Source organism: Mustela nigripes, chromosome 5 (genome assembly GCF_022355385.1).
Source record: "Mustela nigripes isolate SB6536 chromosome 5, MUSNIG.SB6536, whole genome shotgun sequence".
NCBI classification, from domain to species: domain Eukaryota; kingdom Metazoa; phylum Chordata; class Mammalia; order Carnivora; family Mustelidae; genus Mustela; species Mustela nigripes.
Window position 1 is genome coordinate 44,486,088 of NC_081561.1, and position 27,998 is coordinate 44,514,085.

Genomic DNA, 27,998 nt, shown 5'->3' on the forward strand with positions numbered 1-27,998 from the left:
GCATTTGTTGGGGATATTGTGGTTTCCAAAGTCGACTTAAATAAAAAAGTGTGAGATGAATGATGAAGGGGACCTTCTGCAGGAGGTATGAAGTTAATAGTTAAAATGTTATTTACCAAAATACTGACAGCAAAGCTTTTTATTATTCTGTGTCAACTATTTTTGAGTGCCAGTATGAATAAGGACAGCATGATTATACTTGCTTTATGTCTGCTTTGGAGAAGTTTGCGAAGAAACTCTACTAAGCATTGAGTTTATAAATATAATAAAAGTGAAATCCAGAATTTGCGTTAGAACAGCTCACTTAGTTTGAAAGACCATTGAAAATAACTTCATTAGGCACTGGGTTTCAGAAGCATAAGGATGCTATAAAATTCTTTTATGCCTATTTTGGTTGTTATCAAGAGCATGATCTTTGTTTTTCTCAAAGCTTTTGTCTCACTGTATTAAAAATGGTTTGAGGTTAAGTGGCTAAAGGTGAGAACCCATTTTCAAATTATAATTGAAACTCACGGCATTTTAAATAGTGATGGCCTCTCATCTGCTCTTGAATATATTAAAACACTCAGTTGTCAACATGTAGCATTTCTTCCTAGTTTTAATGTGTATGTACCCAACATCTTCTCTTATATTTCTGGCAGATCATTCTGCAAGACTGAAATGCAGACTGTGAGGCACGCTGTGGTCAAATCTGGGAGGATGTGGGTTTTCTTTAGATGAAATTAAGAAAATAAAATACAAGAAGCAAAACTATTATGTGCAAAGCACAGTGGTAGACCAACGCCCTGTGTTTAAAATAGTGGCAGAAAGAGAACAGACCTGATCCCTACCCCTCCATCTAGTGGAGAAGACATCTAGAAGATTAAGGAAGAATGGGGTCACTGCTATGTATAATGAGTATGGGCAGCAGGCTTTGAGATGGAGACAACAGATGTACTTTCCATAAGGAAACTGGGTAACAATAGGTAAAGAAGGGACTCACTGGGAATAGCTGTGGCTCAGCAATCAGTGTCCTGTCATTGTCAGAGGTATCAAATGACAGATGTGTTTGTTTCATAGAACGAATTTATCTGAAAGTAAATTTGTAGCTTCAAATGATGGCTTAGAGAAAGTAACTAGTATGTACATTAGTACTTTTTTTTTTTTTTTTAGATTTTATTTCTTTATTTGACAGAGATCACAAGTAGGCTGAGAGGCAGGCAGAGAGAGAGGAAGGGAAGCAGACTCTCCACTGAGCAGAGAGCCAGATGTGGGGCTCAATCCCAGGACCCTGGGATCATGACCTGAGCTGAAGGCAGAGTCTTAACCCACTGAGCACCCAGGTGCCCCTGTACATTAGTACCGTCTTGAGATACTGGTGTCTAACTATTCAAAGTCTTCTTGGTCTAGGTTTTACTACTGGTGAGCCTATGTCAAAATTGTGTTTCCTATCTCCACCTCCTATAGTTTTAGCCAAGGATTCCAGGCGACCCAGATTTTGTGAAAATCTTTAAGAGTCACAATCTCCCAAGACCAGTCTAGACCAATGTTGATGGGAGAGTAGAAAAACTAGCAGTATGATTTGAAAGGACACAATTTTCACAGCAAGAGACAAACCCTGTCTCTTGGGAAGAAGTTCCTTGATAACTGGGATGGAACATTATATTTAAGAGATATAATAAAAGTGAGTCTTGATTGACCCAACTCTCCATTGAATAGCCCCTGTGCTGCCCTGTGTAGGGTTGTATTCTCAGGAAGGGAAAGACTTTGGGAGGTGGGAGGGAGGTGGTGTGTGACATTCCATTTCTAGTTAACTAATATCTGGAAAGGAGAATGGTTTTGTTCCATGCCAGATGCTCTGGTAACGTGAGCAGCAGCAGCATGAGGTTAACTGCAAAAAACGCAGCAGCTGAGCAAAGGCTTGATGAATCAAAAGGGCAGGTTGTATGGTTGAAAAAATATCCCAGGGTGATTACTCCCCCAACCTGAACAAATTCCTCGGTAGAAGCTTCAGTGAAAATGAATAGTTCCTAGTCTTAGATTTGGCATTTCCCTAAAGAATATTTTACTGAGATTCTCTATTCAAAACAATGTCATAAAGTCATGGATTCAGCCAAATTCTTAGCCGTAGTAAACAGAAAATAGATCAAAACCACATTCGTATTCCCCAAAGTAGACCCTATGCATGTATGAAGTCGCAAATTGAAGGAAATGGCAGCACATCGTGATAATTAAAATCTATTTATCAGTAAAGCCTTGTGTGTGGTATTGAGCTGTGTGAGTCACCAAGCGATTTGGGGAAGATCTGTTCTCTGCCCTGGGGTTGATGCTCGTGCCTCAGTATCTGGGAGGTAGACGCAAAGGAAAACATCTGCACAGGTAGACGCATAGAGGTGATGTTTCCATATTGCAGGAAGAACGGATTCCATCTGGGTGAGACCAGAGGTTCATTCTGCTCTGTAGCCTGTATCATCTGTGTGTGTGTACGTGTGTGTGCGCGCGCGCTTACGCATGTGCGCTGTGTTGTTAAGTGCAGCTCTGTGGGAGGCTGGGACTGACTTTCTAGAAGTAGGACTCAAGGCTAGGGTTTTTCCTACCTCAGCTTACCCAAATGGTCCCTGCTTTATGCTTGTCTGTGGAACTCTATAAAGACCTCCTGATTCTATTTTTATATTTTAAATGTGTTTGGTCTCTTAAAATTCAGTTTTGTTTTTAGATTCCAAGGTTTTTAGTTCATTTTATATTTGTTTTTATTTACCTCAAATCTATCTCCCTTTAAGCACCTCTCTTGATGTTAAAAATTAGGTCTGTGCTTCATTCATGTGCAGTGGTTAAGAGTATTTTCCTTGAAACCAGAATGCCTGTATTTTAGTCTTGGCTCTACTACCTACTGGCTGGGTGAGATGGGACAAATCATTGGATTTCTCTGTGCTTCATTTGGACATTAATAGTACTGACCGCAAGAGATTTTGTGGAGAGATTAAATGAATTAATGTGTGTTCAGTGCTTAGAACATAGTGATTAACAAGAGTTTCTTGTCATATATACTTCATTATGTTGTGGATACCAGTAATCTCTCCCCTAAGTTTTCATTTTTATAGCCTTGTAGAGTTTTGCACCTTCTTTTACACAGTAGAATTTTATTTGCCTTTCTGTATGGTAATAACTATTCTAGGTGGTGTACATTTATATAAATAAACACATATTGATCCACTTCTAGCCCATTAATGTTTTCCTGGGGACAGTAACTAGAACTATATTTAGTATTCTTAGCCCTAAGCACATCATATTTTTTTAAAAGATGGAACACCTTCTGCTGTCACATTTAAAATATTCTTTTTGAGGAGACCCAATTTTTTTTTTAAAGATTTTTATTTATTTATTTGACAAGAGAGAGAGATCACAAGTAGGCAGAGAGGCAAGCGGGGGTGGGGTGAGAGTAGGCTCCCCACTGAGCAGAACCCAATGCGGGGTTCAGTCCCAGGACCCTGAATTCATGACCTGAGCTGAGGGCAGAGGCTTAACCCACTGAGCCACCCAGGCACCCGTTTTATGGGCCCAATATTTTTATCTGCAGCAGCCTATTAGCTGGTATCTTTGCTGACAGTTCTATAATGTTCTTGGATCTTATTTCATACCATATTATAGAAATCATCACCATAAATATATACTACATGTATATTAAATTTTTCTACAAATCTTCTCTCACTTTTGAAGCATATTTGTTGCTTTTCTGCCCATCACAAAGCCTTCAAAAATATACTTTGATCTTATTTACATAGATATTTTTGAGAGAAAATCTTCATTTCTCTGGAAAATACAGAGATCTCTTTTTCAGTAAAAAAGAAAGCCAGTGCTAGCACCAAGTTCAGGTAATAGCCAAATTCTTGATCCTTTATTATTTTAGCTCTGTTTATTATTTAGCTTCCTATTGTGAAAATGACATGGTGTTAGATGTTTATAAAGTCATTTTTCCCTCTCTGAACCTATCGGCTAAGTACACTTGTCTCATATGGAATGTTCTGTTGCAGATTTTGCATTGCCTTACTCCCAGAAGCGAGATTTGCTCCAGGGGCTGCTGCTGTTGCATATTTTGCTGGGAATGGCTGGGAATGGAAGTGAGATTCAGAGCTTTGTTTCTCTATAATTCGTGGGTCTTCAAGGGAGTAATCATAACCTTGAAGATAAGGTGTGGCTTTGAGAATAAATACAGTGAAAAAATCTTCAAAGAAAGGTGGAATTAATGGGGTAAAGGGACAGAGTCCTTGTGGAGCAGCTTGTCACCAGCAGAGCTTCTCTTCTCTCAGCTCCTCACAAAACTGAGGGAGTCCATGTAATATTTTGTCTGGGAAAGTGTTCAGCCTACTGAATTATCATCAGGTTTAATTGGACAGTCAAAGATATTTCATTCTGAATCATTTATGAAGGAGAGATGTGAGTCAAAATTTCCTTCTGGTCTTATCTTTCAACATTGGTTGCCTTTCATTTATTAGAAAGTATTTCTTGATTCCAAGTTTATTCTAACCAATATATTTAGCTCAATGATACATCTAAAATGCTACCTTCTAGGGATCTCCAATCCCTTGTCGGTCTTTCTTGATCTCGTTTTCTATTCCATCGATCTTGGATTCCATATCTCATTATTTTAGTCTTTCTTGCAAGTATCTTCAACTTATTTTTGCCATTGTCTTCCTAAGTTTGTATCCTTACAAAACCTCTATCCTGTGTTTTTCACTTCTCTGAAAGAGCTTTGCTGGAAGAAAAATAGTTTACCTGTGCAGATTTGATGCCACTATAACTTAAAAATCTCCGGTTTCTGTGGGGCACTGAACAGTTTTGTTCTTTGAGTTTTTTTTTTTTTTTTTTTAACATTCTCTGCTATGACGATGGCAAACCATTTGCATTCTCTTTAAATATTTAGTCTTCCATATGTAAACTGTCTGAGCATCTCCTAGCAGAGAAAATTGGAAGTTCTGCAACTGGCTAAGAATAGATAAGAAAGATCAAGGGTTTAAAATTAGTTTCACTTTCAGATTCTGCCACTTACTAGGTAAACTTAATTGTCCTGAGGCTTTGTTCTGTCATCTGAAATTCCTTCCGTCATCTCCTTCACCTAATTTTCCTTTCCTCCTTAATTTTTCTCTTCTCTCCTTCTAATATTCCCTCTTTTTTTCTTCCTCTTGTGGAGGAGGGTACATTAAAGTGAATCCCTTCATTTCAATTCTAGTTTCCGTCTTTTCTACCCTTTCAAGGACCTTTTTAAAAACCTTTTTCTTTTCAACACCTCTATTAACTCCTTTCACTGAGCATTTAAACATGTGTAAGTCTGATCTTCCTAAAAGCAACATAAATTTTTCTTGGGCAGACCCCTGTGCACTTTTCCAGGGATCGTTGTGTTTGTCTCCATCTCTTCTTACTTTTCAGCTGTATATCCTGACTGTCTCCTTTGACTGTAGAGAACGATTCTAGCGTGCTTAACAGATGCCGACCCTGGACTAAGCACCTCTCGTTTCTCCTCAACTCACAGCCATCTGGCTGCTGCTCACATTCTTTCACTGAACCTGCCTTTTCCAATGCCCCTAGGGACCTGGGTTGCAAAACACAACGGACTAGTCTTAATAGCAACCTTGTTTGTAATTTCAGTAGCAGGCCTATTGGTGTTTCCTTCTTTTAATGCAGCTTTTATCTTTTGCTATCAATGAAACCACTCTGTCCAACTTTTTCTTTCACCTTCTGGTCATTTTTTTCTCTGACTGCTTTTTTGGGATTCCATTCCTATGTTTACTTAGCACACATTATTGTTTCTGTCTCAGTCCTCTTATTTTCTCAAGCTCTGCTCTTTCTCTTAATGATTCCAACCACTTTCAGGGTTGTGCTTTTTACTTTTCATATCATCTTTTGGATTCTGACCCATATGGCCACTGCTTGCTGGATGACGTCAGATGATATAGTTATTGTAGATTCCATGTACTTAGAACAGAAGCCAGCAACTCTTCCCTCAGGTCTCCTCCTCTTTCTGGGTTCCCTTGTCAGACACCTGGCTGTCACCTTTGAACCTCTGTCTCTTGCACTTCCTTTATCAAGTCAATCACCGAACTGCCAAATCCACCTCCCAAATCTATCTGTAGTAAGCTCATTTCTCCATCCCCAGAGCCGTAACCATAGTCAGATCAACCTCATCTCTATTCTACATTGCCCAAGTGGATATTGGGGCTGTAAGTAGTTCCTTGTATTTTGGGCTGCAATGATTCCTAATTCTAGAAGGATGCCTAAATACATTTTTGGCACTTAAGGAACCATAGTTCTTAGGTTAAAGTAATCACTGCCTTTTGGCGTAGAGAAAAAAGTATACAAATGAAGAGTTAATGATAAGAATTCTGAGAATTATTTTACAAAGCACTAAGTAAGATCTCTTGGAGGAGGCTAAACGTTCATCACTTGTGATGAAGAAGACAATAATTATGAGTTATTTTGAATAGATTACAAAATTCAATAAGGGATCTACTTTCACTGGGAATTTGAGAATATTGAACTTCTTTGAATGGAGTGGCTCTAGCAAATTGTCTAAGGGGTTAATTTTGAGCTGTGACAAGAGGAGTAGATAACTGTTTCACTGGGACAGACTAGAAAATTGATGAGAACCTAGGAAAGAAGAAGAGTGTGGGTCTTCTTGCACACTAGTTTTGCATGGATGGAGATGAAGTTTGTGCATGAAAGTGTGCAGGGATTGGTGAGACTGGCCTTGGCAGGGCCTCAGAGAATACTAATTTGAATTTTTCCTGAAGGTGATGCAAAATTGTGGAAGCATCCCAAGCAGAGAAATTATAAGACCAAAATTGTGATTTAGAGAAGCACTGTGGGCAGTAGTCTGGAGGATGGGGAGAAGTGGGGAACAGAGGGAGGACAGTTTGGTGTAACCATCCTGGTAATCCAGGTGACATGGATAGGGAATGGAATCACTCATTTTTAAATGGTGAATTCATTGGACAGAATTACCACAATGCATTTAGCCCTTCCCACTTCAATGTGTGCTGCTTTCAAGTTTTTACTATAACAAAGGCGGTATTGGACATGCATACAACTTTATATATTTTGTATTATAGTCTTAGAACAAATTGCCAGAAGTAGAACTAGTAGTTAACAGGTATGGATATTTTTAGATTAGTCGATGAGAGTTTGCGATGTGTTCTTTCAAGGATCTCTTCTGTAAATATTTGAATACGTTTTCCTCCATTTTTCTTTGAAGAGCACACATTAGGGAAACTGAAGGCACGTTCATATTCTTTTACACCTGGTAATCATTGATCATTTTTCACCATTATTTCTAACAGAGGTTAAAGCTTTATGAGATTTTTTTTGGGTTGCCTTCTTTGTCAAGCACCCAATCCGAGTGTTTGGTAAATGCTTTAATGATTATATTTTCAGACTGTAGCCAACATACAGAGGTCAAAACAAAGGTTTTTAAAGTATTGATAGTAAAAAGGTAGCTGTTAGAGAAAATTAAAAACAAATGAATAAAATCAGTGATATTTAGATTCTGAATAACACCAGTTAATACATTGAAAGGAAACTTATTAGGTCAAATTAGGGTCTAAATTTAATGGTTGGAAGGATCCCTTTAGATGAAGCCTTTTTTAGTTAATTTGATCAAACCACTGCATTGAATTGCAAAATGACAAACTTGTATTAAACCATAAAATAACTTTAAAAGAAACAATGTGATGAGAAAAACTTGAATAATGAAAATTCTTGTGATATGAAACATTCTTTAAGGCCAGGCCCATGTATGAGACAAAGGAGTCATCTAATGGAGTAAGAGCAGAAACATTTCTGAAGCAGGAAAAGCTTCTCTGTTGGAAATGTCAAATCAAGTCGGGATCAACCTGCTGTAGTAGAATTTTGAGATTGTCTAAATTAAGCATGAATTAGATCTGCATATTTATGCCATGCGATCAAAATAAAATTGCATAACTGTGCTTATGCTTCTGGTTCTTCCAACCTGGTTTACTTCACCTCTATCTTCAGCTTAAGTGTCCCTTCTTCTTTTTAAGCTTGCCCTAGTTTCCCTGGCTTTGTAAAGACTCTTTATAAAATACTGTGCCTGTTTAATAATAATACTAGGGTCCGAGCATGAGCATATCGGTCACAGTACCCTCTCTGAGAACCCTCAGACTGCTTGATATACCCTAACCTCTCTGAGAGGTTCTCCTAGTTTATTGTTCAGAATCTAGAGCTGTTCAGGTAAAGGATTAGGTTCTGACTCAGTAAGAGCCATCGCCCATGAGTCAGGGGCCCATGTGGTAACCTAGAATGAGGTATGTCCCCAACAGAGATCCCCAGTAATGCATGGTGCTTAAGTAATAATAATCAGGATGAACATTTGTTTAGTACTTACTATACATAAGGCACTGCTTGTCCAACATAATGATGCAAGCAAGAGATTTGTAAATTGGAACTATATTACTGAATGTGTGAGAAATGGTGAAAAAAAAATTTTTTTAAAAGACTTTATTTATTTATTTGACAGAGAGAGATCACAAGTAGGCAGAGAGGCAGGCAGAGAGAGAGAGAGAGAGAGAAAACTGCGGAACTCGATCCCAGGACCTTAAGATCATGACCTGAGCCGAAGGCAGCAGCTTAACCCACTGAGCCACCCAGGCGTCCCTAGTGAAAACTTTCTAGTCAGTAAACAGGTGCTGATAAGAGTCCTTTAAGGTTCCTCCCAACTCTCTTAACTTCTGTGACTATCCTACTAATCCTCTTGGGCATTTGGGCCTTTCCCGGATCCATCAACTAACAGAAGTGAAATTTCCTCGGATTCTGGTAATAATGATGTGGGAACCTCCTTAAAGAATTCCCATTCTTCCTTGGCAGTCATATGACCTTAAATAAATAACTTAACCTCTGTGGACCTATATCTGCTTTGGCAAAATATAGGTAATTATAAATGTTCTCTTGATGTTGTTATATTAAATGACATATAAAGTATTGCCTGGTAATGAAAATACTTATAAAACATGAATATATTTGCTGGGTATATTTATATTTATAGCAGTGTCTACAGATAAAAAGAACAAGGCTCCAGAAGTACTTGCTACTTAGTGGAAAAGTCAGAACCCAAACTTCGTGAATCTTGGCTAGTAGGCTTTTTTACTGAAACATTATCATATTGTAACCAAATATAACCAAAAGATTTAGGAGAATGAAAACATTCTACTGGGGGCAGGGTAACTCAGGGATACAATAAATTAGGTTCCGCTGTTAGAACTGTGTCTATACTTTGATCATTCTTGTATATAAAAAAAAATTCAAAGGACTGAACTAAATGTATTCTTCGTTTGAAAAAAAATTCTTTTGAACATCTATTACAGAGTCAGAGGCAATGTATTATGACTTAGTTCTTGGGCTTTTATTGATGAACATCTCAGGTTAGTAACTAGGTGAATTTGAATTGTCTTTGTTTATTTCTTAAACTTTCCCTTTTGATCTGGTTTCTATGAAAGCAGGTGAATGTTATTAAAATGAACTTCCTGTAAACTCTAAATCTCTGGCATGTAGGAAGTAGAACAGCATTTTGAAACCGGAAGACCTATTTGTAAACTGCATCTCTCCTTCACGCTGTGGCCTTGGGCAAGTCATTCTGGGTCTCACTTTTCTCATTTGTAAAATAGAGATTCTATTTAGGGTTATGCTGAGAAATGTGCCTGACAAAGTGCTCAGTTTTAGCACATTGTTATTCAATTACAGGTTAGACTTTAAAGCTGAGAGAAATCTTCAAGTCTGTTTCATTTGATTCCTTTAATCTGTATGTGAGAGGATCCCCAACGGGTAAAACAAACACAAATGTTAATCTGTTTAATTTCCTTTCATTTTTATATACCTGACCAAGTATTTCATTTCTAAACAAGACTTCTTCTTCTTCTTTTTTAAAGACTTTTTTTTTTTTTTGAGAAAGAGTGAGAGAGCACAAGTGTGTGTGCAAGAGGTGGGGAGACTAGAGGGAGAGAATCTTCAAGTAGACTCCCTGCTGAGCCCAGTGCTGTGCTCCATCTCAGGACCCATGAGACCCAAGCCAAAACCAGGAGTCAGAATCTTAACTGACTGCGCCACCTAGGCACCCTTAAACAAGACTTCTTAATAAAGTTAGAGTCATGTATTTGTAAAGACACAAAAAATGCAAATACTTAATGTATATTTCTGGCAAGGTCATTTTGGAAATGGTAACTATGTACAATAGGTGAGCAAATCACTTTCAGAATTCTATCAGAAGTGTATTGGAAAAATATTTATTTTTTTAAAAAAGATTTTATTTATTTATTTGACACACACAGAAAGAGAGATCACAAGTAGGCAGAGAGGCAGGCAGAGAGAGAAAGGGAAGCAGGCTCCCTGCTGAGCAGAGAGCCTGAGGCGGGGCTCCATCCCAGGACCCTGGGATCATGACCTGAGCTGAAGGCAGAGGCTTAACGCACTGAGCCACCCAGGTGCCCCTGGAAAAATATTTAAATAAAATAATAAACTGCTTGAAAAAAATGAACTACTATATCTCACAATAAGTATCACACCATCCAAATATAAAATTATTTGGAGTAAAAAGGACCACAATTTTCTAAGATGTGAGATTTTAAAATGACAAAGATTTTGTCCTATGAAATATATCTTTTTAAGCATAGTAACAATAATAACAAAGTGTCCTAAGTACACGTAAATACCAGTTAAATTATTTTTTCTCCTTTTAGCTTTCGGAGGCTGAATTGATATTGACAAATGAGTACAGCTGTTCCCCAGAAACCACTCTGGACATGTATTTAGAAGTTGCTCTAAGATATGGAGTCTTTCAGAATCTGCTCTTCAAAAAGATAATAGCTCAAAACATTTTAGACTATAGTTTTGACCCTGCCCCTTCCCCTTTCTTCTGCTGTCTTCAAACTACAATGAGAGTTTGTAAAAAAACATAAAAATACCAGTGTCAGCTTTTCTTATTCTTTTTTTTTTTTTTTTTTTCAGTGTTAGCTTTTGTGTTCTGGGACGTCAGGGGTGATTCTGCCCACTGTTGGTGCAGAGATGTCTCTGCTCTTCACTCTCCGCTCCTGCTTCACTGCCCAGCTCCTTGCTGGGAATAGTCCTTGACAGGTCTGTCTACCAAGGAATTTTGTCAAGGATTAGAACTAGATTTTAAAAGTTAGATTGTTTCGTTTTAAAATATCTTTTAGATTTTCCTAGGCTATAAAACTGTTTGAGTATAACACTTGTTTTACATATGCAAAATAATATTTTATGAATGCAACTGCTTTTTTGAAGTAAAGTAAATATTGATATACTAAGGATGGGGTAAGAAAAAAGAATAAAATTAAATTCTTCAGGTACTGGTGCTTCTGGTCAAAAGGTTAGAGATTCTAAAAAAGATGGAATTCATAAAAAAAAAAGACTTTGCAGCTGAAATGGATTTGGTAAAATATTTTTAGGAATTGATAATATAAAATATCCCAGAGTAAAAAAAAAAAAAAAAAAGAATAGAAATCTTCACTTATTGGACAATTTATTTAATGACACTACTATACCATATATAAAAGGAATGCAGAATATCCTGACTATAAGGAGAATATTGGGCTTCTTAATTTTGAATTATTCAAGAGCACGTGAAGGTGACAAAATTTACCTCATTATCAAAGTCTTTTTTTTTTGTTCATTATCAAAGTCTTTCATATGCACTTGAAACTTAGCTCTCCAATTGTCATACTTTCTTGACATGCAAATTTAGTTGCATGCAAGATCTGTTATTTGCCTTTTTGTCTATGAATTATTACAGGATACGAGAGATGAAAGTAATGAGACTGAAGCCAGCAGGATGAGTAAATTAAGAAGAACAAGAAAGAAAGTCACGAAACATGTTTTCTCAACTGAAGTAGGAGAAATGGATATATCCAACTCAAAAGGTATCTTAGCTATTATGATCTCTCAGGAATATGATGCCAATAACAATCTCTATTTTGTTCTCCTTTTCATAAAACATTTTCTTTTCATCAAAGGGAGAAGCAAAAACAAAGACCTAAAATTTATTTCTACATAGACAACATAAAAGATAGCAAATGTCAAGGTATAACATAAATATATAAAATTAGCCAATCAAAATATTCAGAATTGAAAGGGAGCAGAAGTAGGATGGTGGTGAGGGGGAAAAAAAAGAAAGAACACAACAGAAGGAACATATATGGAAGAAGGGAAGCATATTTCTGCTCCAAGACCGAGTGTAAAGATCATTACTAAGGATTTGGGAGACCATAGTAAAGATGTGGAACAAGTTTTCGTATCACATGTTGGAATTCCAACTAAACTTAATAGATTCTGAAACAGTGCTGAAACTAGGAGATAATCAAACAACAAGAGACTTAATCCAGGAACAGTGGTGTTCCAAGGCAGGGATAATAGGAATGGCCAGTGCATGGTAATGGTAAAAAGCAACCAGAGTTTAAATTTTCTACAGACAACACACCACTTTATGGCCCACGACCAGTGCAGGTCATTCCCACTGCCCTTCGTTTGGTATGTCACTGCCCAGGAATAAATTATTTTCTCATGTTAGAAGACAGTTGAAAACAAAGGCAGTGTGCTTTAACATTTTTCCATTCTTTATTAAAGAAAGGATCAGAAACCAAATGGTGTGCCACAAATTGGAGGATGTGAGCAAACCAGTTGTGGGAGCTGGCTCCGCAGACTCCTATCGGCCACAAGATGACAAGGACTCCGAGAATCAGACAACAGGGATAAAACCATCACCCCTCAAAATTGCAGCCAGTGCTCCTGGTCGTGAATTTAACACAAACTCCAACCATACCGGTAAGGGTGCAAAAACAAACTGACTTGAGATTCTAGCCACTAATCCTAAATTTGTATTTAAATTAATGTTAATGTGGCATGGATTGAGGAATGGTCATCTGGGAGTCAGAAGAATTTATACACCTATTGTTTATAAGTGGCTATGTAGTTTTCTTTAACTACTAGGCTGCTCATCTAGAAAATGGAAGGGTTGCCATGGATGATCTTTCTAGTCTTTTCTAAAAGTGAAATTTTGTTATTTTAAGTTTCTTGCTTATTAATAGTAATACAACAATTTGGCCTATCAGTGTATTGGTCAAAAATCTCTGGGATCCAAGTTAAGAGACACTAGTTAAAATGAGGTATTTATTCCATAAGGCAATCCATCATGAAAGGGTTGAATAAACAAGGTTTGGAAAGACAGAAATATAGCAGCGTGTGAACTTAGAAGGACAGTGTCCGCCAGGCTCCCCTCACTAGTGACACCAGTTGCAAGTTAGGGGACTCCCCAAGACTAACCCTAGTTTTGATAATTTGCTATAAGGACTCACAGAAGTCACTGAAAGGTCTTATACTCAAGGTTATGGTTTAATACAGTGAAAGAATACAGATGAAAATCAGTCAAGGAAAGAAACACAGCAGGGAGAGTACAGGAAAGTTCTAAGCATAGAGCTTCCATTTGTCTTCTCTCAGTGGTGTCATGGACAGCACCACTCTTTTGGCAGTGATATGTGACAATATATGTGGAGTATTGACAACCATGGGATGCTTGTCTGAGTCTTGGTGTGCAGAGTGTTTTTTTTGGGGGGGCACTCCATAGTGGGGTTTCATGTGGCTGACCTCAGTCTCTGGCTTCCTTGGGAGTCAAGCTGATATCACATGACTCAAAGCTCCCAGAATAAATGACCTTATTAGATTTTCTAGTGTGGCCCAGAAGTCCCAGGTAAACTAAGGCTCTCTTGTCAGGCAGGACATTCCAGATTATCTTCCAGGAGCCAAGGGTAAAGAGGTCTCCTTTGGCAAGGTTAACTTCTTTATGACACCCAGGGCTTCCGGAGGAGCTAGAGCCTGGGAAGTGAATGCTGTCAGGATTCCATATGTCAACTGGGATGTCTCAGCTGGTTTCTCTGATTCAGATTTTGCAAGGCTGAAGTCAAGGTGTTGGCCATCTGGGTTCTTATCCAGAGACTCTAGGGAGTGCTCAGATTGTTGGGAGAATCCAGTTCGTTGGGGTTGTAGGATTGCTGACTGTCCACTGGGGTGGCACTTAGCTCCTGGAAACCTTGCTCTGGTCTGGTGTCTCAGGACCAAGACAATCCCTCAAATACTTAATGTTTGAAACCTCTTGAAATTCTCCTCCCTTCACACCTCTTTTCTGCCTACACCTAGAGAAAGTTTGCTGCATTTAAGAACTCTGGATAGTCCAAGACAATATATCCTGATTTTAAGGGTTATAGCCTTATTTGCATTTGCAAAGTCCCTTAGGGCCTGCAGTTTGACATATTCTACAGGTTTCAGGGTTTAGGATGTGAACATCTTTGTGGGCTGTTGTGCCTACCACAGCGTCTCTCATCTGTGCGCTTCAGTGTGCGTTGGCTTTGTGAAATTCTCCATGAAATGGAGATGAGCACTGACAGCCTAGCATCAGACGCTCCCAATCCAAACGCCACGGGGGCCAGGTAAATAATGCGAATGACGGAGATGGCTCGTCTAAGGAACCAGTCAATGAGGCTGGCTTGTGAGAAACTATCGCAGAGGTTGACGACTGGCCCACAGGCCAGATTCCGTCTGCTGGCTGTTTTTGGTAAATAAAGTTTATGTATTGTCTATGACTGCTTTCGTGTCACAATGGCACAGTTGAGAAGATGCGACAGATACCAAATGGCTTACAAAAGTGCAAATATTTATTATCTGGCTCTTTAGAGAAAACGTTTGCCAATCCGTGGATTAGAGGATACATGCCCCATTTCAGGCCGCCTCAGAGCTCTAGCCAGTGGTCACTCTGGAGAAACAACCAGGGTTACCAAATTTAGTTTCTTTAAGAGAAGCTTGAACTCAAGATTTTTGTACAAAATTTTCAGATCTATAGGTGTTGACTATTAGAAATGTTTTCAAACACTGGGACAACTGGTAAAAAGTATCTCCAGAGCACCTTGGTTCTTCTGCCATTTGTGACCCTTGTTTTATATAGACTCAGCCATAAAATAGATGAAATTGACCATTTCTTAGTTTTATATCAAAAGAATCTGAAGAACGAACTCATGTGGTGAGCTCTCTCTGCACCGACTGACTGTGACTGAGATAATGGGTATCATTATTAACCTGACTTGGTTTGTTCAGAAGCTTCCTCCTTTGGCTCCAGGCTAGATTAAGCTTTTTACAGGCCCACAGCACCAACAAGTTGATAGCTTCAAAAAAGTTACCAATACAGAATTTAAAGATAAATATGAAAATATACTCCTCAATCAGTGTTAAAATTTTGACATTGTGTTTTCTTCTTTGTGATACCACTTTGACTTAAAAAATTTTTTTTTTTCCAAAGAAAAGCTCCCCCTCCCCACTTTTTTTTTGTTCTTGCTTTTGTTACTGCTTTTACTTGGTTATTCTGCCAGCTGGGCGAACATGGTATGGCTGGAGACTGGGGTCACACTTGCTCTAAGAGGGTGTCTCTCAGACTAGCCACGTGGATGAAGGAAGGCAGGCTCTGGGAAAGGAGTTTGGCGGATCATCCCAGGCATTCCATAAACTCAATGTGTTGCAGAGTATATTCTTGAATGCACTTTTCTCTTTTTGAGTTGATATTTCTGAAAGCTCAAATGCCTATTATAAGTGACCATGGCTTGTTCTCTATGACTGAAATAGGTCCTATTGTCACTTGAACACAGACAACATTTCTCCAAGGCCTTCTAATTGCTATAGAACTTTGAGGTTTTATTTTAACTTTTAACTTCTTTTGGTTAGTGTTTTCTTATTTTTTTCCCCATAAACAGTCACAGTAGGAAAATTTTCTCTGTAAAAGCAGACTGATTTAATTTATTGGTTCTCTGAGGGGGTGGGAAAGGAGAACACCTCCCAGGAACCATACTGTAAGAAAAACAAATGAGTCCCTGAACTAGCAATTACCTGCCCGCTATTCATCATGTGCATCTGGGAAGGTCTGACCCAAAGGTTTAATTGTAACTAACAAGTATGATTTATTTGAAGAAAAGAAATTCAGACAATGATTCAGTAAGATTAGTTGATTCCTTGAAAATGAAATTAGATTGGCTAGAGTTCTCATATTTGGTGAAAGAATTTGGTGAAAGATGGTACTTAATATACTAACCGAAATATGTGATACCAATTCCACTTAATTAGACAAGGTCAAATCACCCAGGGTGTATTAACTAATTAATTTACCCACACACCCCCTTGTTAAAGAAATAGTCATTGAGCATCTATGATATGTCTATATGGCTGCAGGTACTGGGGATATAGCCACGAGTAAAGTTGAGCTCCTTTTCTCCTGATATCCTTGAACTGACATGCGAGTGGGGAAGCCCAGAAAATAAGCACATGATTTTACAATATGGTGGGTGGTGATGAGAACTCTGAAGAAAATGGAAATGGGATGCTATATTATTATGGGTTGAATTGTGTCTCTCCTAAATTTGAGTCTTATTCCCTCATGCCTCACATGGTGTTTGTATTTGGAGGTAGAGTTTTAAAAGAAGTAATTAATGTTAAATGAGGTCTATAGCATGGGCCCAAATCCAGCATGACTGGTATTCTTTTATGAAGAGAAGGTTAGAACACGCACAGAGGGAAGATCACGTGAAGAAGAAAGCAATTTACTAGCCAATGAGAGAAACTCTCAGAAGAAACCAACACTGTTGACACTTGGACCTTTGACTTCTACCCTCTGGAACTGTAAGAAGATAAATTTCTGTTTAAGTCACCCGGTCTGTGGTATTTATTATGGCAGCCCTAGCAAACTAATTCATGTACTTACTGTCCAGCTATAGTGCAACTTGACAATCTTCAAGTGAATCAGAGGTTAGACCTGTTTATATTGTGATTAAGTCTCATAGAATCAATACTCCAGATGATTATATTTATTTATTTTCAGCACTTTTAACAATGGCAAAATATACTGCCTTTGCATTTGATGGTGTATGTATTGTCTATAGCTCTTCCATTCAATAATATAAAGCTCTATGAGGAAAGGGCTTTTTCTGGCTTCTTCCTAGATATATGTCTGATATAAATAGTACATAGTAACTAAACAATCCATCTTGAGTGGACGCATATTTTCCTTATTTTAAAAGAATGCATATTTATTGTAGAAACATTAGAAGATACAGATAAAGCAAAGAACTAATGAGACTGTCTGTGATCGTATTACTAGTGAGCCAATAAAATGACTTTGTTCCTTTAGTAGGAGACGCTTACTAATTTTTTTTATGTTGTTAAAATATTTATAGCTTGTATGTAATTCCTTATTATTTTTAGAATACTGCCTGTCTGAAATCTTTCATATTTTAAAATGCGTATAAATTGTATTTTCTTTAAAGAGAATTGTTCAACTTCAGCAGAACACCCAATACTTCAGGATAGGTTGGGAAGACAGCAACTGCTAATTTAGCATGAAACATTGAAATTGCTACAGCTTAATTGTTTGTGTTAAATGGAAGGTAGTTATAAAGCCTCAGGAGTCTCAGAGTAGCCAAATGTATCAGTGACAGGACATTATCTCTAATATATTTGTATAGGTGGAACCAGTAATTTGTTTTCCTCATGCTTCATGTACTTAAAATCTACTTAATCTCTGTTTTTAAACTGTCAATCTTTATGTTTATTTTTAAAGCCAATTATATCTCAGAAAAGGATATTCAGGTATCACTTTAAAATTATAGGTGCTCAGCATCAGTAATGTGACAGATTGATGGATATTCAGATTCAGGCATGATCATGGTACCATTACCAAGGCTAGAGTAATTGTGTTCACTTTACGTATTTAAGAAGCACTTACATGGTGCTCAATGTCTGCCAGGAACTGTTAAATAACTTGTTTAATCATCACAACAAGCCTATAAAATGGATAATATTGTATCAATGAGAAAACCCAGGCTCAGAGAAGTAAGGAAGTGTCTAGGGCACAGGCAGGATTCTGAGGGAGGCAGATGGCTTTGGTGTTTATGCTGAATCTCTACAGTCTGCTACCTCTTCTGAAAGTTTGGATGGTAGCTAACATTTGTGGTGTGTACTACGTGCCTGACCTTTTAAATGCTTTGGATATATTCATTCATTTTCTGGTAATGAGCCACCCACTGGGAGTTAAGAGGTTTGGTTTGTAACTTCGATTTTTGACAATGAACTGAGAGTGATTTGGACTACCTCACTGCACCTCTCTGGGTGCAATTTGCTTGCAAGCTAGCAAACTGGTTGGCTTAGGTGATTTATTGCCAAACTCTCTTCTAGCTCTGAAGTTTTAGAATTTACAGTCTATCTTAAATATATATATATATTTAGGTTTCTGGTTTTCAGTCTAGATTTTTCATCTCTTACAGTCTCATCCTTGAAAAACAATTTCGTTTGCTCATTTATACTGATTTTTAAGTTTAAATTTGACAGAGACATGTAGATGTCTTAGATTCAGATGCCATAAATCCCTTTTGGCAAACAAAACAAAAACAAAAAAATGCAAATCTGCACAAGGTAAACAGAACCAAACAATTTTGCCTTGAATCATACGGGAACCTTTAAGTAGTACCAGTTAGTGCAAGAAGCTTAGTCTTTTCAGTGATAGTTATCTGTACACAGACTTGTATGGTGCCTAAGCTGTCACGTTATGCAAATGTATCCTAATTTCCATAAGCAAAGACATTTTCAGTAAGTATTTGCATATGATATTGCTCTATGCTTATTCAAATAATGTTAATTTTTGCTTAACCCCAAGTGCTTTATAAATAATCGCTTAGGCTGTTTAGAGACTGTGTTCTTGGGACTATGGTAAAGGCAGGGTAAGAAAGGTAAGATCTCTACCTGTAAGTCAAGGACGAGTATAGGATGATTTTATTAACAATCATGATGACAGAGTCACTCTCTGTAGTCTCCTTTTGCTTTTCCATTCATCATGATGTCATGACTTAGGGCCATCTTCTATCCTACAGATAACACCAGGGACGGCACTCAAATTCCGACCACACCTCATCTCTCCTCTAGAATGAAGCACATTAAACAAGAGATGGCCAAAAATCACCTTCAGTTTGTGCGATTTGAAGCAACAGACCTCCATGGTGTGTCCAGATCTAAGAGTATCCCTGCACACTTTTTCCAAGTGAGTTTTACAGGTAGAGTTATGAGTGAATGTCATTTCATGACCATGAGCAAGCAAATGGTCCTTACTGCTCTTTCTTATTTTCTTATAATCTATACAGTAATTAAAGCTGAAAAACAGTAATTTATTTTGTTTTTTTTCCCTTGTCCCTCCCAAAACACATTATTGCTCCCTAAGGGGCTGAACATACACACTTTCAGGGCCCAGATAGCAATTCCTTTACCCAATAGAAATATAAAACTAATTAAGACTGGTAATTTTAGTCTTTCTGCCTTGAATAGTTTCCCTCCATAGAATTATCTTTTCTCTCCTATTGCAATTATGGAGATTATATTTGGGTTGATGTGAGAAAATTGCAACAGAAGACCCAAGAGCAGATATAAAATGAAAAAAAAAAAAGATTAAATAGAAACAATTTGCTAGATAAAAAACATACCCCTTTCAGGTTCTAATTCTGATAGGAAAATATCCTATTCTTGTTGGATGACTTAATAAATACCATTAAATTCTTGAAAAGAGTGATATTGAGAATATTGTATTTTTGGATATGTTTTGAGACTTTCTGAAAATTTTTTCCAGTTTATGTCATGTATTTGTTTTAATGACCGATTTATTGTGTCACTGAAACATTTCTTAGAAGGAAGGGACATCAGTCAGTATGATATATGAAAGTACAAAAATTAAGCCACCTCTAACTTTATTTCTAAGGTATAGATTATTTTTACCACTTTAATATAAAATTGTAATTTTCTCATTTATGTTGAGAAAAAGTGGGCACCTTCAAAAACACTTTTTAAAAGAATTCTAACAGGTTCAAATTTGTTTTTTAAAAATGCTCAACTTCACTCATCATCAGAGAAATGCAAATCAAAATGACAATGAGGTATTACCTCACACTAGTCAGAATGGCTGGTAGCAAAAAGACAAGAAATAGCAAGTGTTAGCAAGGATGTGGAGAGAAGGAAACCCTTGTGTACTCTTGATGGGAATGTAAATTGGTGGAAACACTATGGAAAATCACAGGATGAGGGTTTCTCAAAAAATTATAAGTAGAAATACTATACCATCCAGTAATTCTATAACTGGGTATTTACTCTGCAAAAATGAAAACACCAATTTCGAAAGATATATGTACCCCTATGTTTATTGCAGCATTATTTATAATAGCTAAGATATGATAGCAGCCCAAATGTCCATTGATAATTGAATAGATAAAGAAGACGTGGTGTATATATGCAATGGAAAATTTCTCAGCCATTAAAAGGATGAGATCTTGCTATTTGTGACAACATGGATGGAGCTAGAGGGTACTAGGTTAAGTGAAGTAATTCAAAGAAAGACAAATACTATATGATTTCACTTACATGTGAAACCGAACAAAACAAAACAAAACAAACCAAATGAACAAACAAACTGAAACAGACTCATGAATGCAGAGAACAAACTGGTCATTTCCAGAATGGGTGAAGGCAATTAAACGGTACAAAACTTCCAGTTAGAATTAAATCACAGGGATGAAGATTACAGCAAAGGGAATAGAACCAATAATATTGTATTAACATTGTATGGTGATATACGTTGAATACACTTATCTTGGTGAGCACGGTATAACATGTACAATTTTCAAATCACTGTGGTGTACACCTGAAACTGATAAAATATTTATGTCAACTCTACTTAATAATAATAATGAAAAAAAAGGAAATGGACCCCCCCCCAAATTTGTCTCTTAAGAAATCCTTTAGACCTGTTTGCAGACATTATTTTCTCTTCATCCATGTAAGAATACATGTTGGTTAATTTTGACAAGAAAATGTGAAATTTCCTGTGAACAGGCCGAGAATCTAATTTATATGAATTTCTTTCAATCAATAAGAAAACACAACTGACACCTCAGGCACTTGCCAGAGACCTCAATATAAAACTGCTTGCTATTCAGTTTTTGTCAAATCCTAATCATTTATTCCACTAATGGCATCTCAAAGCTACATATTTAGAGTATTATTGTAGTTCCTCAAAGAAACTCTTTAATGAAAATATAATTTAATATGCTCCCTCCACTTGCTGGGGATTGATAAAATTGACATAAAAAGAAAATGTCTGCAATTCTTTTTAGAAATACTATTGAAAATACCTTCCATTATCTCATTCAATGTCCAATGTATTAGAATCAATTTTTTTCCTCTGGAGTTTATGCAGGGAAAAAGTTTGTCTACCATAAGAATTTTAATATAACTTATCATACTTCTTTTCATTTGCTGTATTTATTTTTTGTCTTAATTTGCAAATACAAACTCACTTTCTCCTTTCATTACCTAGTCATTATTTTATTCTTATTTAATGATTATAGAGTATCTATTTATTTTTTAACAAAACACTTTGAATTCATTTTGGAACTTGTGAAGGTATAGGTAATATTGAATATTTACATCATGAGTATTTGTAATTAAAAATTAAATAATTCATTTTGTGAAATTCATTGCAAATGGACATAAAAAGTAAGTTCAACTGTGCAAAACAATATAAACAACATGAGTCTGATATAAATACAATTCTGTATGGGGAACTCATTAAATGAAGAGTGGATCCATGATTTGAATTTGCCTATAACAGTGAAAGTAATTTCAGTCTTTCTAAAGTAATTTTAAAACTTTTTCTATTTGTGGAAAATAAAATGTCAATTTAAAAATTATTGTTATTGTTAGACCATGCAGGGAAATACAGGAGGTAACATAACCTATCTTCATTTATACATGAGTGAAGGGAGGCCCAGAAAAGTTAAGGAAGGTGTTCTCAAACTACACAGGAATTACAGGCAGAGTTGGGATGTCCACCTCTGATTCTTCACTTCCAGTTACAGTATTCCTCCTTCCCCTTCTCCTCCTCCTCCTTTTTTCCTTTTTCTTTTTTTAAAAATTTATTTATTTAACAGAGAGAGAGATCACAAGTGGGCAGAGAGGCAGGCAGAGAGAGAGGGGAAGCAGGCTCCCTGCTGAGCAGAGAGCCCGATATGGGGCTTGATCCCAGGACCCTGAGATCATGACCTGAGCTGAAGGCAGAGGCTCAACCCGCTGAACCACCCAGGCGCCCCAGATGGTATCTACTTTTTAAAGAAAACTTATCATATGCCTGGCACTGTGCTAAATGCCTTCCAAACATTAGCTGATTAAACCTTACAACCAACTATCTCTGTTCTAGCAAAAGACTAGTTTTTATTTAAATTATATGCAGATAATGTAGATTCTTTCTATCTTTGATCTAATCAAAACATGATGTATTGCAACAGAATTTATAACTAATTCTTCGGTGGCCTTTACAGTGATCCAAATTTCAGTTATCATAGAGATTTGAGCTATTTTGCTAGAGTTTTTATTGAATCCCTGGTGATCTATATTAGAGTGTGAAGTTGTCCCAATACTTTGTATTTAATAAACACTTGTGAAGATAACTTCATTAGTTGTTATGAGCAAGACATGTTTATGTATATTTATATATTTCCCACTACTAATAAAGAGTCGTTTGAATTCAGAATGTTCAAAAAAGAACAAAGAAAATGACAGTGTTAAAAAAGAGTGCTCAGAAAAATACAGATTAAATCGTTTGAAGAACAAAGTGCAACTTTTTCCCATTGTTTAAATCTGTGAAGGCCTAGTAGAATGACATGTAATAAGTTCTTCCCTATTGTTCACAACCAGGTGAATACAAACACAGATTTCAGTTGCAGGAACTCTTGGAAATCTCCTGGATAAAATGTTACCCTTTGTTTTAGGGATATACAGAACTAACATATGGATTTTCAAACTAAAAAATTGAAAAGTAAGGACATATCATTATTTCTTATAGTAAAAATTCAAACGAAAGGATTTCATACTAAAGTACTCTGAAATTCCACAATGCCTCTCTGTGTGTGTGTGTGTATGTATGTGTATGTGTGTGTGTGTTTGTGTGTATACAGGTCATTGAGGGAACTGAAAAAATTAAGCAGGCACTGAATAGTGCTTGACTTTCTCAACTTTATTACTGGCAAAAGCAGATTTGGATCAGTCAAGTCAAACGACATTTGAAAGTATATGTACAGATGTGAGGAAGTGCGGGGGCTCACGGTCAAAGGCAGAAGAGGGACCAATAGTGTGGTCCCTGTTAGCACCTATCTTTGGTAGCCATTTCTTTGGGACTGGAGGTAATAGAAGAAACAATTTGGCTTATAGAATGTTAGCATGTGCTATCAACCTCATGATACGCACTGACATAATGGAAACCAAACCTTACAGTTAGCTTCTCCCCTACCATTAATGTAACCTTCAACGCATGAAGCTTTGTTATATCACTATGACAAAATTTCTAGAAACTGTTTTAACGTGTCTGCTCAACTTTATAACCTCATCTGGAACATAGCAAAAGTTAAATGAATGACCAAATACACTGACCCCAAGAGGTCTATGGCTAGAAAGTGCCTAAGCAACCATTGAGCCTAATACGTTTGTTACACAGACATGGAGGCCGACTCACTCGGTCCAGTGATTTGCCTAACTTCACCCAAGTGATGAATGAAAGAGTTAGGCTTAGAAGTCAGACTTGTTGACACTCAGTTCGTGGCTGACTTGAAGGCGGTAACACGTTTTGGAACTATAGCTTTGGAGATCTAGGTCCACGCTCACAGGCCAAGTTTCGGGGACTGTGAGGCTGTTATGTATTCATTCTTAGTGGGTTGTGTAAGTGGATGAAGAGAGGAGTGCAGCTGTCAGCAGACCTGGGACCTCTGGGTGACAGACCAGGTTCCTTAGGATGACTGTTGTGTGTGTCCTAGGACTAACCACTGTTAAGTTCCTGGAAGGACTGAAGATTCTCAATTAACTATAGGGATTACAACAAAATAAGCCATAAATAAAACCTTAGCTGAGATATTAGCAACTATGCCATAAAATAAAAAGTGCTTTAAAAAGGACTAGGTTATGATCATTTCAAACAATTTCACAAGGCTTTACCTTTGTCATTTGCTATAAAGACATTTCCTTTATTATTGTACCTTTTATTTAATGACTGCTATTTTCAGATCTCAAACATATAAAGCCTTCTAGGCTAAAAATATTAAGAGTTGTTTATAAAAGTAACTCGGGATTTATTTTAAAATATTTTAAATTTGGTGGCCCCTGGGTGGCTCAGTTGGTTAAGCAGGCAACTCTTGGTTTCAGCTCAGGTCATGATGTCAGAGTCCTGGGATCAAGTCTGAGTGGGGGGCTCCCCATCAGCAGGGAGTCTGCTTAAGGAAGCTCTCTCTCCCATTCCCTCTGCCCTGGCCCTCACCATCTCTCTGTTTCTCTCAAATAAATAAATACATTTTTTTAAAAGATTATATTTGTTTATTTAACAGACAGAGATCACAAGTAGGCAGAGAGGCAGGCAGAGAGGAAGGGAAGCAGGCTCCCTGCTGAGCAGAGAGCCTGATGCGGGGCTTGATCCCAGGACCATGAGATCATACCTGAGCCGAAGGTGGAGGCTTAACCCACTGAGCCACCCAGGCTCCCCTAAATAAATACATCTGAAAAAAATAAAATATTTAGAATGTATTTGATATTAAGCTAATGTTAACCAATGGATGTTAAAGACATTTTTTTTTTCCTCATGAGCAATGTGTCTCCCCACCCCCACCCTTTCCTTTGCTTTCAAGGGTCAAAACCTGATTGCTCTGATCTTTAATTTCCTCAGGAAAAAGTGATCCACGGCGTCTGCATGCCCCGAGGTTATCTGGAACTGATACCGAATCCTAAGGATGATGAAGTGGATCACATAAGAGCAACGTGTTTTAATAGTGACATCGTCCTGATGCCAGAGCTCTCAACCTTCCGGGTTCTGCCATGGGCTGAGAGAACTGCCAGAGTGATATGTGACACGTTCACTGTGACTGGTGAGCCTCTTTTGACTTCCCCACGGTACATCGCCAAAAGGCAGCTGAGCCAACTGCAGGACGCTGGCTTTTCCCTGCTCTCCGCCTTCATCTATGATTTTTGCATTTTTGCTGTGCCCGAAATTATCAATTCAAAGACCATCTCTTTCCCTGCTTCAACACTGCTAAATAATCATGACCAGCCTTTCATCCAGGAGCTCGTTGATGGTTTGTATCACACTGGAGCCAATGTCGAGAGTTTTTCCTCCTCTACCAGGCCCGGTCAGATGGAAATCTGTTTTTTGCCTGAATTTGGCATCAGTGCAGCTGATAATGCATTCACCCTCAGAACAGGTGTCAAAGAAGTGGCGAGGAAATATAATTACATCGCCAGCTTTTTCATCGAGACCGGATTCTGCAATTCAGGAATTTTGTCTCACAGTCTCTGGGATGTCGGGGGGAAGAAAAATATGTTTTGCAGCAATTCTGGAGTCGAGGAGCTCACGATCACTGGGAAAAAATGGTTGGCAGGGCTCTTGAAGCACTCTGCTGCTCTCAGCTGCCTGATGGCTCCTGCTGTTAGCTGCCGGAAGCGATATTCCAAGGAGAGTAAAGACCTCAAGGAGAGTGTGCCTACAACATGGGGATACAATGACAACAGCTGTGCTTTTAATATCAAGTGTCACGGTGAGAAAGGCAGCCGAATAGAAAATAAACTGGGCTCCGCGACTGCAAATCCATACCTGGTGCTGGCGGCGACGGTTGCTGCGGGCTTGGATGGACTTCAAAGCAGCGATGGTGTCCTGGCCGGTCCCAATGACAGCACGGACTTCTGTCAGGCCAAATCTGCAGAGATCCCTTTGAAACTGGAAGATGCTCTTGTAGCACTGGAGGAAGATCAGTGTCTGAGACAGGCCCTGGGGGAAACTTTCATTCGCTACTTTGTTGCCATGAAAAAATATGAGCTGGAAAATGAAGAAACAGATGCTGAGAGAAATAAATTCTTAGAATATTTTATTTAGACTAGAACCCTTAACTATTCTTTTGGAGATGTGTTTTTTAAGTAGCTGATCTCCCAGGGAGAAAAGAGTGGATTTTTATAATCAACGACAAAAGGACTACATAGGCTTTCGCTCTTTTTTTGTCCCCATGGAATATTTGACGGATGAAGTGGGACTGCCGAGAGGATTCTGATAGTAGAAGCAAACAATAAAGTTGTGGTGCAGCTGTAATATGCAGATTTCCCAGGTCTTGTTGGTCAGTCATTGTTTCCGCTATGTATGTTGACCTAGAGAGGAATATTCAGTTATTTCAGGCAACAGATACATTCATACAATCAAAAAGTCTTAAGAATTACCAAGCAAAATGTAAACGACTGAAAGAAAAAAAGAATTTCAATTATACACATACATTGTGACAGCCAGGGAGACAAAAATGCTTACTAATACAGTATCAGTAATCTAGATAAATAGAGGGCAGCCACTCTGTTACCTGCCCTTTCCCCATCCTTCTGCCATTACCCCTCCCATTGGCTCACCTGCCAGGAATGTGGCTAGGGGAACGCTGTTGGGAATGGAGCTCATGCAAGATGGAATAACAAGGAGGAAGCTCTGCTTTATGGAGCAAAATTTGCCAGAATCATTGTGATCTTTCTAAATACGTAAGGTTCCAAAAATATGTCACGATGACAAGTGAGCGGAAGGTTTCCCAGTACGTCAACTTCTTTGTGCCCTTCTTTACTAGCTCCTGAAAGTCCTGGGAAGTTCAAGGCTACAATGTGCTCAAGAAACAAATCCATAAGAAATAAAATTTGATGGAGAACAATGAGGTCAAATATTTGAAAGTCATGAAATTTTTTCTTTAAACAATAGCCCATATAAAGCCCCAGATATAAAACACAGGTGGAACGGGTGTGTGCTTGGGGATACGTGGGCTCTTCATGCTTTGTTCTGTTCTTCAGAGCTATGATTTCAAAGGCACCTGTAGTGCTTTGTGAAGTGTGAGAACAACAGTCTACATAACCAGGGCTATGTTTGCAGTTTAAATATATATATTTAAATGACTGGTTCTGCTGCCCACAGAGGACGCTATGTCCCCAAGAATATTAAATGTTCCAGACCTTCATTTGAATGAGACAATATTGTAATTATCACTAAAGTTTAGCCTCTTTGGGGAAGAAATCCAAAATCCACTGACTAGCAAATGAAAACCCTATTCTCCTGCTTAGGATCAAACAGGAGATTTTATGTTCAATTAAAACTGACAGTGGTCTCAATTTAGATAGCAAACACAAAAGCAGAGGATTAGACTTGGCTCAGATCCTCCTATTTGAATTTGTAGTACCCAGTAGCTTAAATAGGGAAAGTAATCTGTCCTTCACTAATTGCTCCCCTCTTTGCTCCTCTGAGCAGAAGTGTGTCTGGATACATAAGAATAATGTTCTTGGTGGATTAAAAGGTAGAGGAAAAGGTAGAGCAGGGTGGGTGGAGAAGGAAAGGAATTTGCCCTGAGTGGTCTGAGTATGAAATTCCATTCATTCTGTCATGGGAAGGATAGTTGGGAGGAACCAAGCCCATGACAGCTTGCTAGTTATTTGCCAATATCCATTCTCCCTCTGTTCTCAGGAATACCATCTAAATGTGTCAGTTGGGAACACACACTATGGAAAATAAAATCACATTTCTGAGTTCCCACTGTGGCTGAGCGTGGCTGTGTTATTAGAGTCTGGCCAAAGAGCTGTAAGTAGAAGTGTTGTATGGAAGCTCTGGGAAACTTCTTTGAAGGACAGATACTCTGTTTCCTGCCCTTTCTCTATCCTTCTGCATTTGCTCTTCCAGTTGGCTAACCTGCAGGTGTTGTGGCTAGAGAAATGCCCTTGGGAACGGAGCCCATCTACAGTGGAGTAACAAGGAAAAAGCTCTGCCTTGTGAAGCAGAACTCGACTTGCCTACATTCAGATTTTTACCTGGGAGAGAAATAAACTATCTGCTTTAAGGCACA

The 27,998-nt window shown here is 37.9% G+C and overlaps 1 protein-coding gene across 2 annotated transcripts; it reads left to right on the forward strand.

The window, feature by feature from the left end:
- LGSN (lengsin, lens protein with glutamine synthetase domain) lies at positions 1-27,998 on the forward strand. 2 transcript variants are annotated; one of them, XM_059399025.1, is made up of 5 exons: positions 1-85; positions 11,789-11,915; positions 12,619-12,816; positions 18,948-19,114; positions 24,821-27,998. In XM_059399025.1, the coding sequence occupies exons 1-5, from the start codon at positions 56-58 to the stop codon at positions 26,018-26,020; spliced, it is 1,722 nt and encodes a 573-aa protein (XP_059255008.1). In that variant the 5' UTR covers positions 1-55; the 3' UTR covers positions 26,021-27,998. The 2 variants fall into 2 exon arrangements, with proteins under 2 accessions (XP_059255008.1, XP_059255009.1); XM_059399026.1 differs by lacking the exon at positions 1-85 and having other exon boundaries at positions 11,826-11,915; positions 12,623-12,816.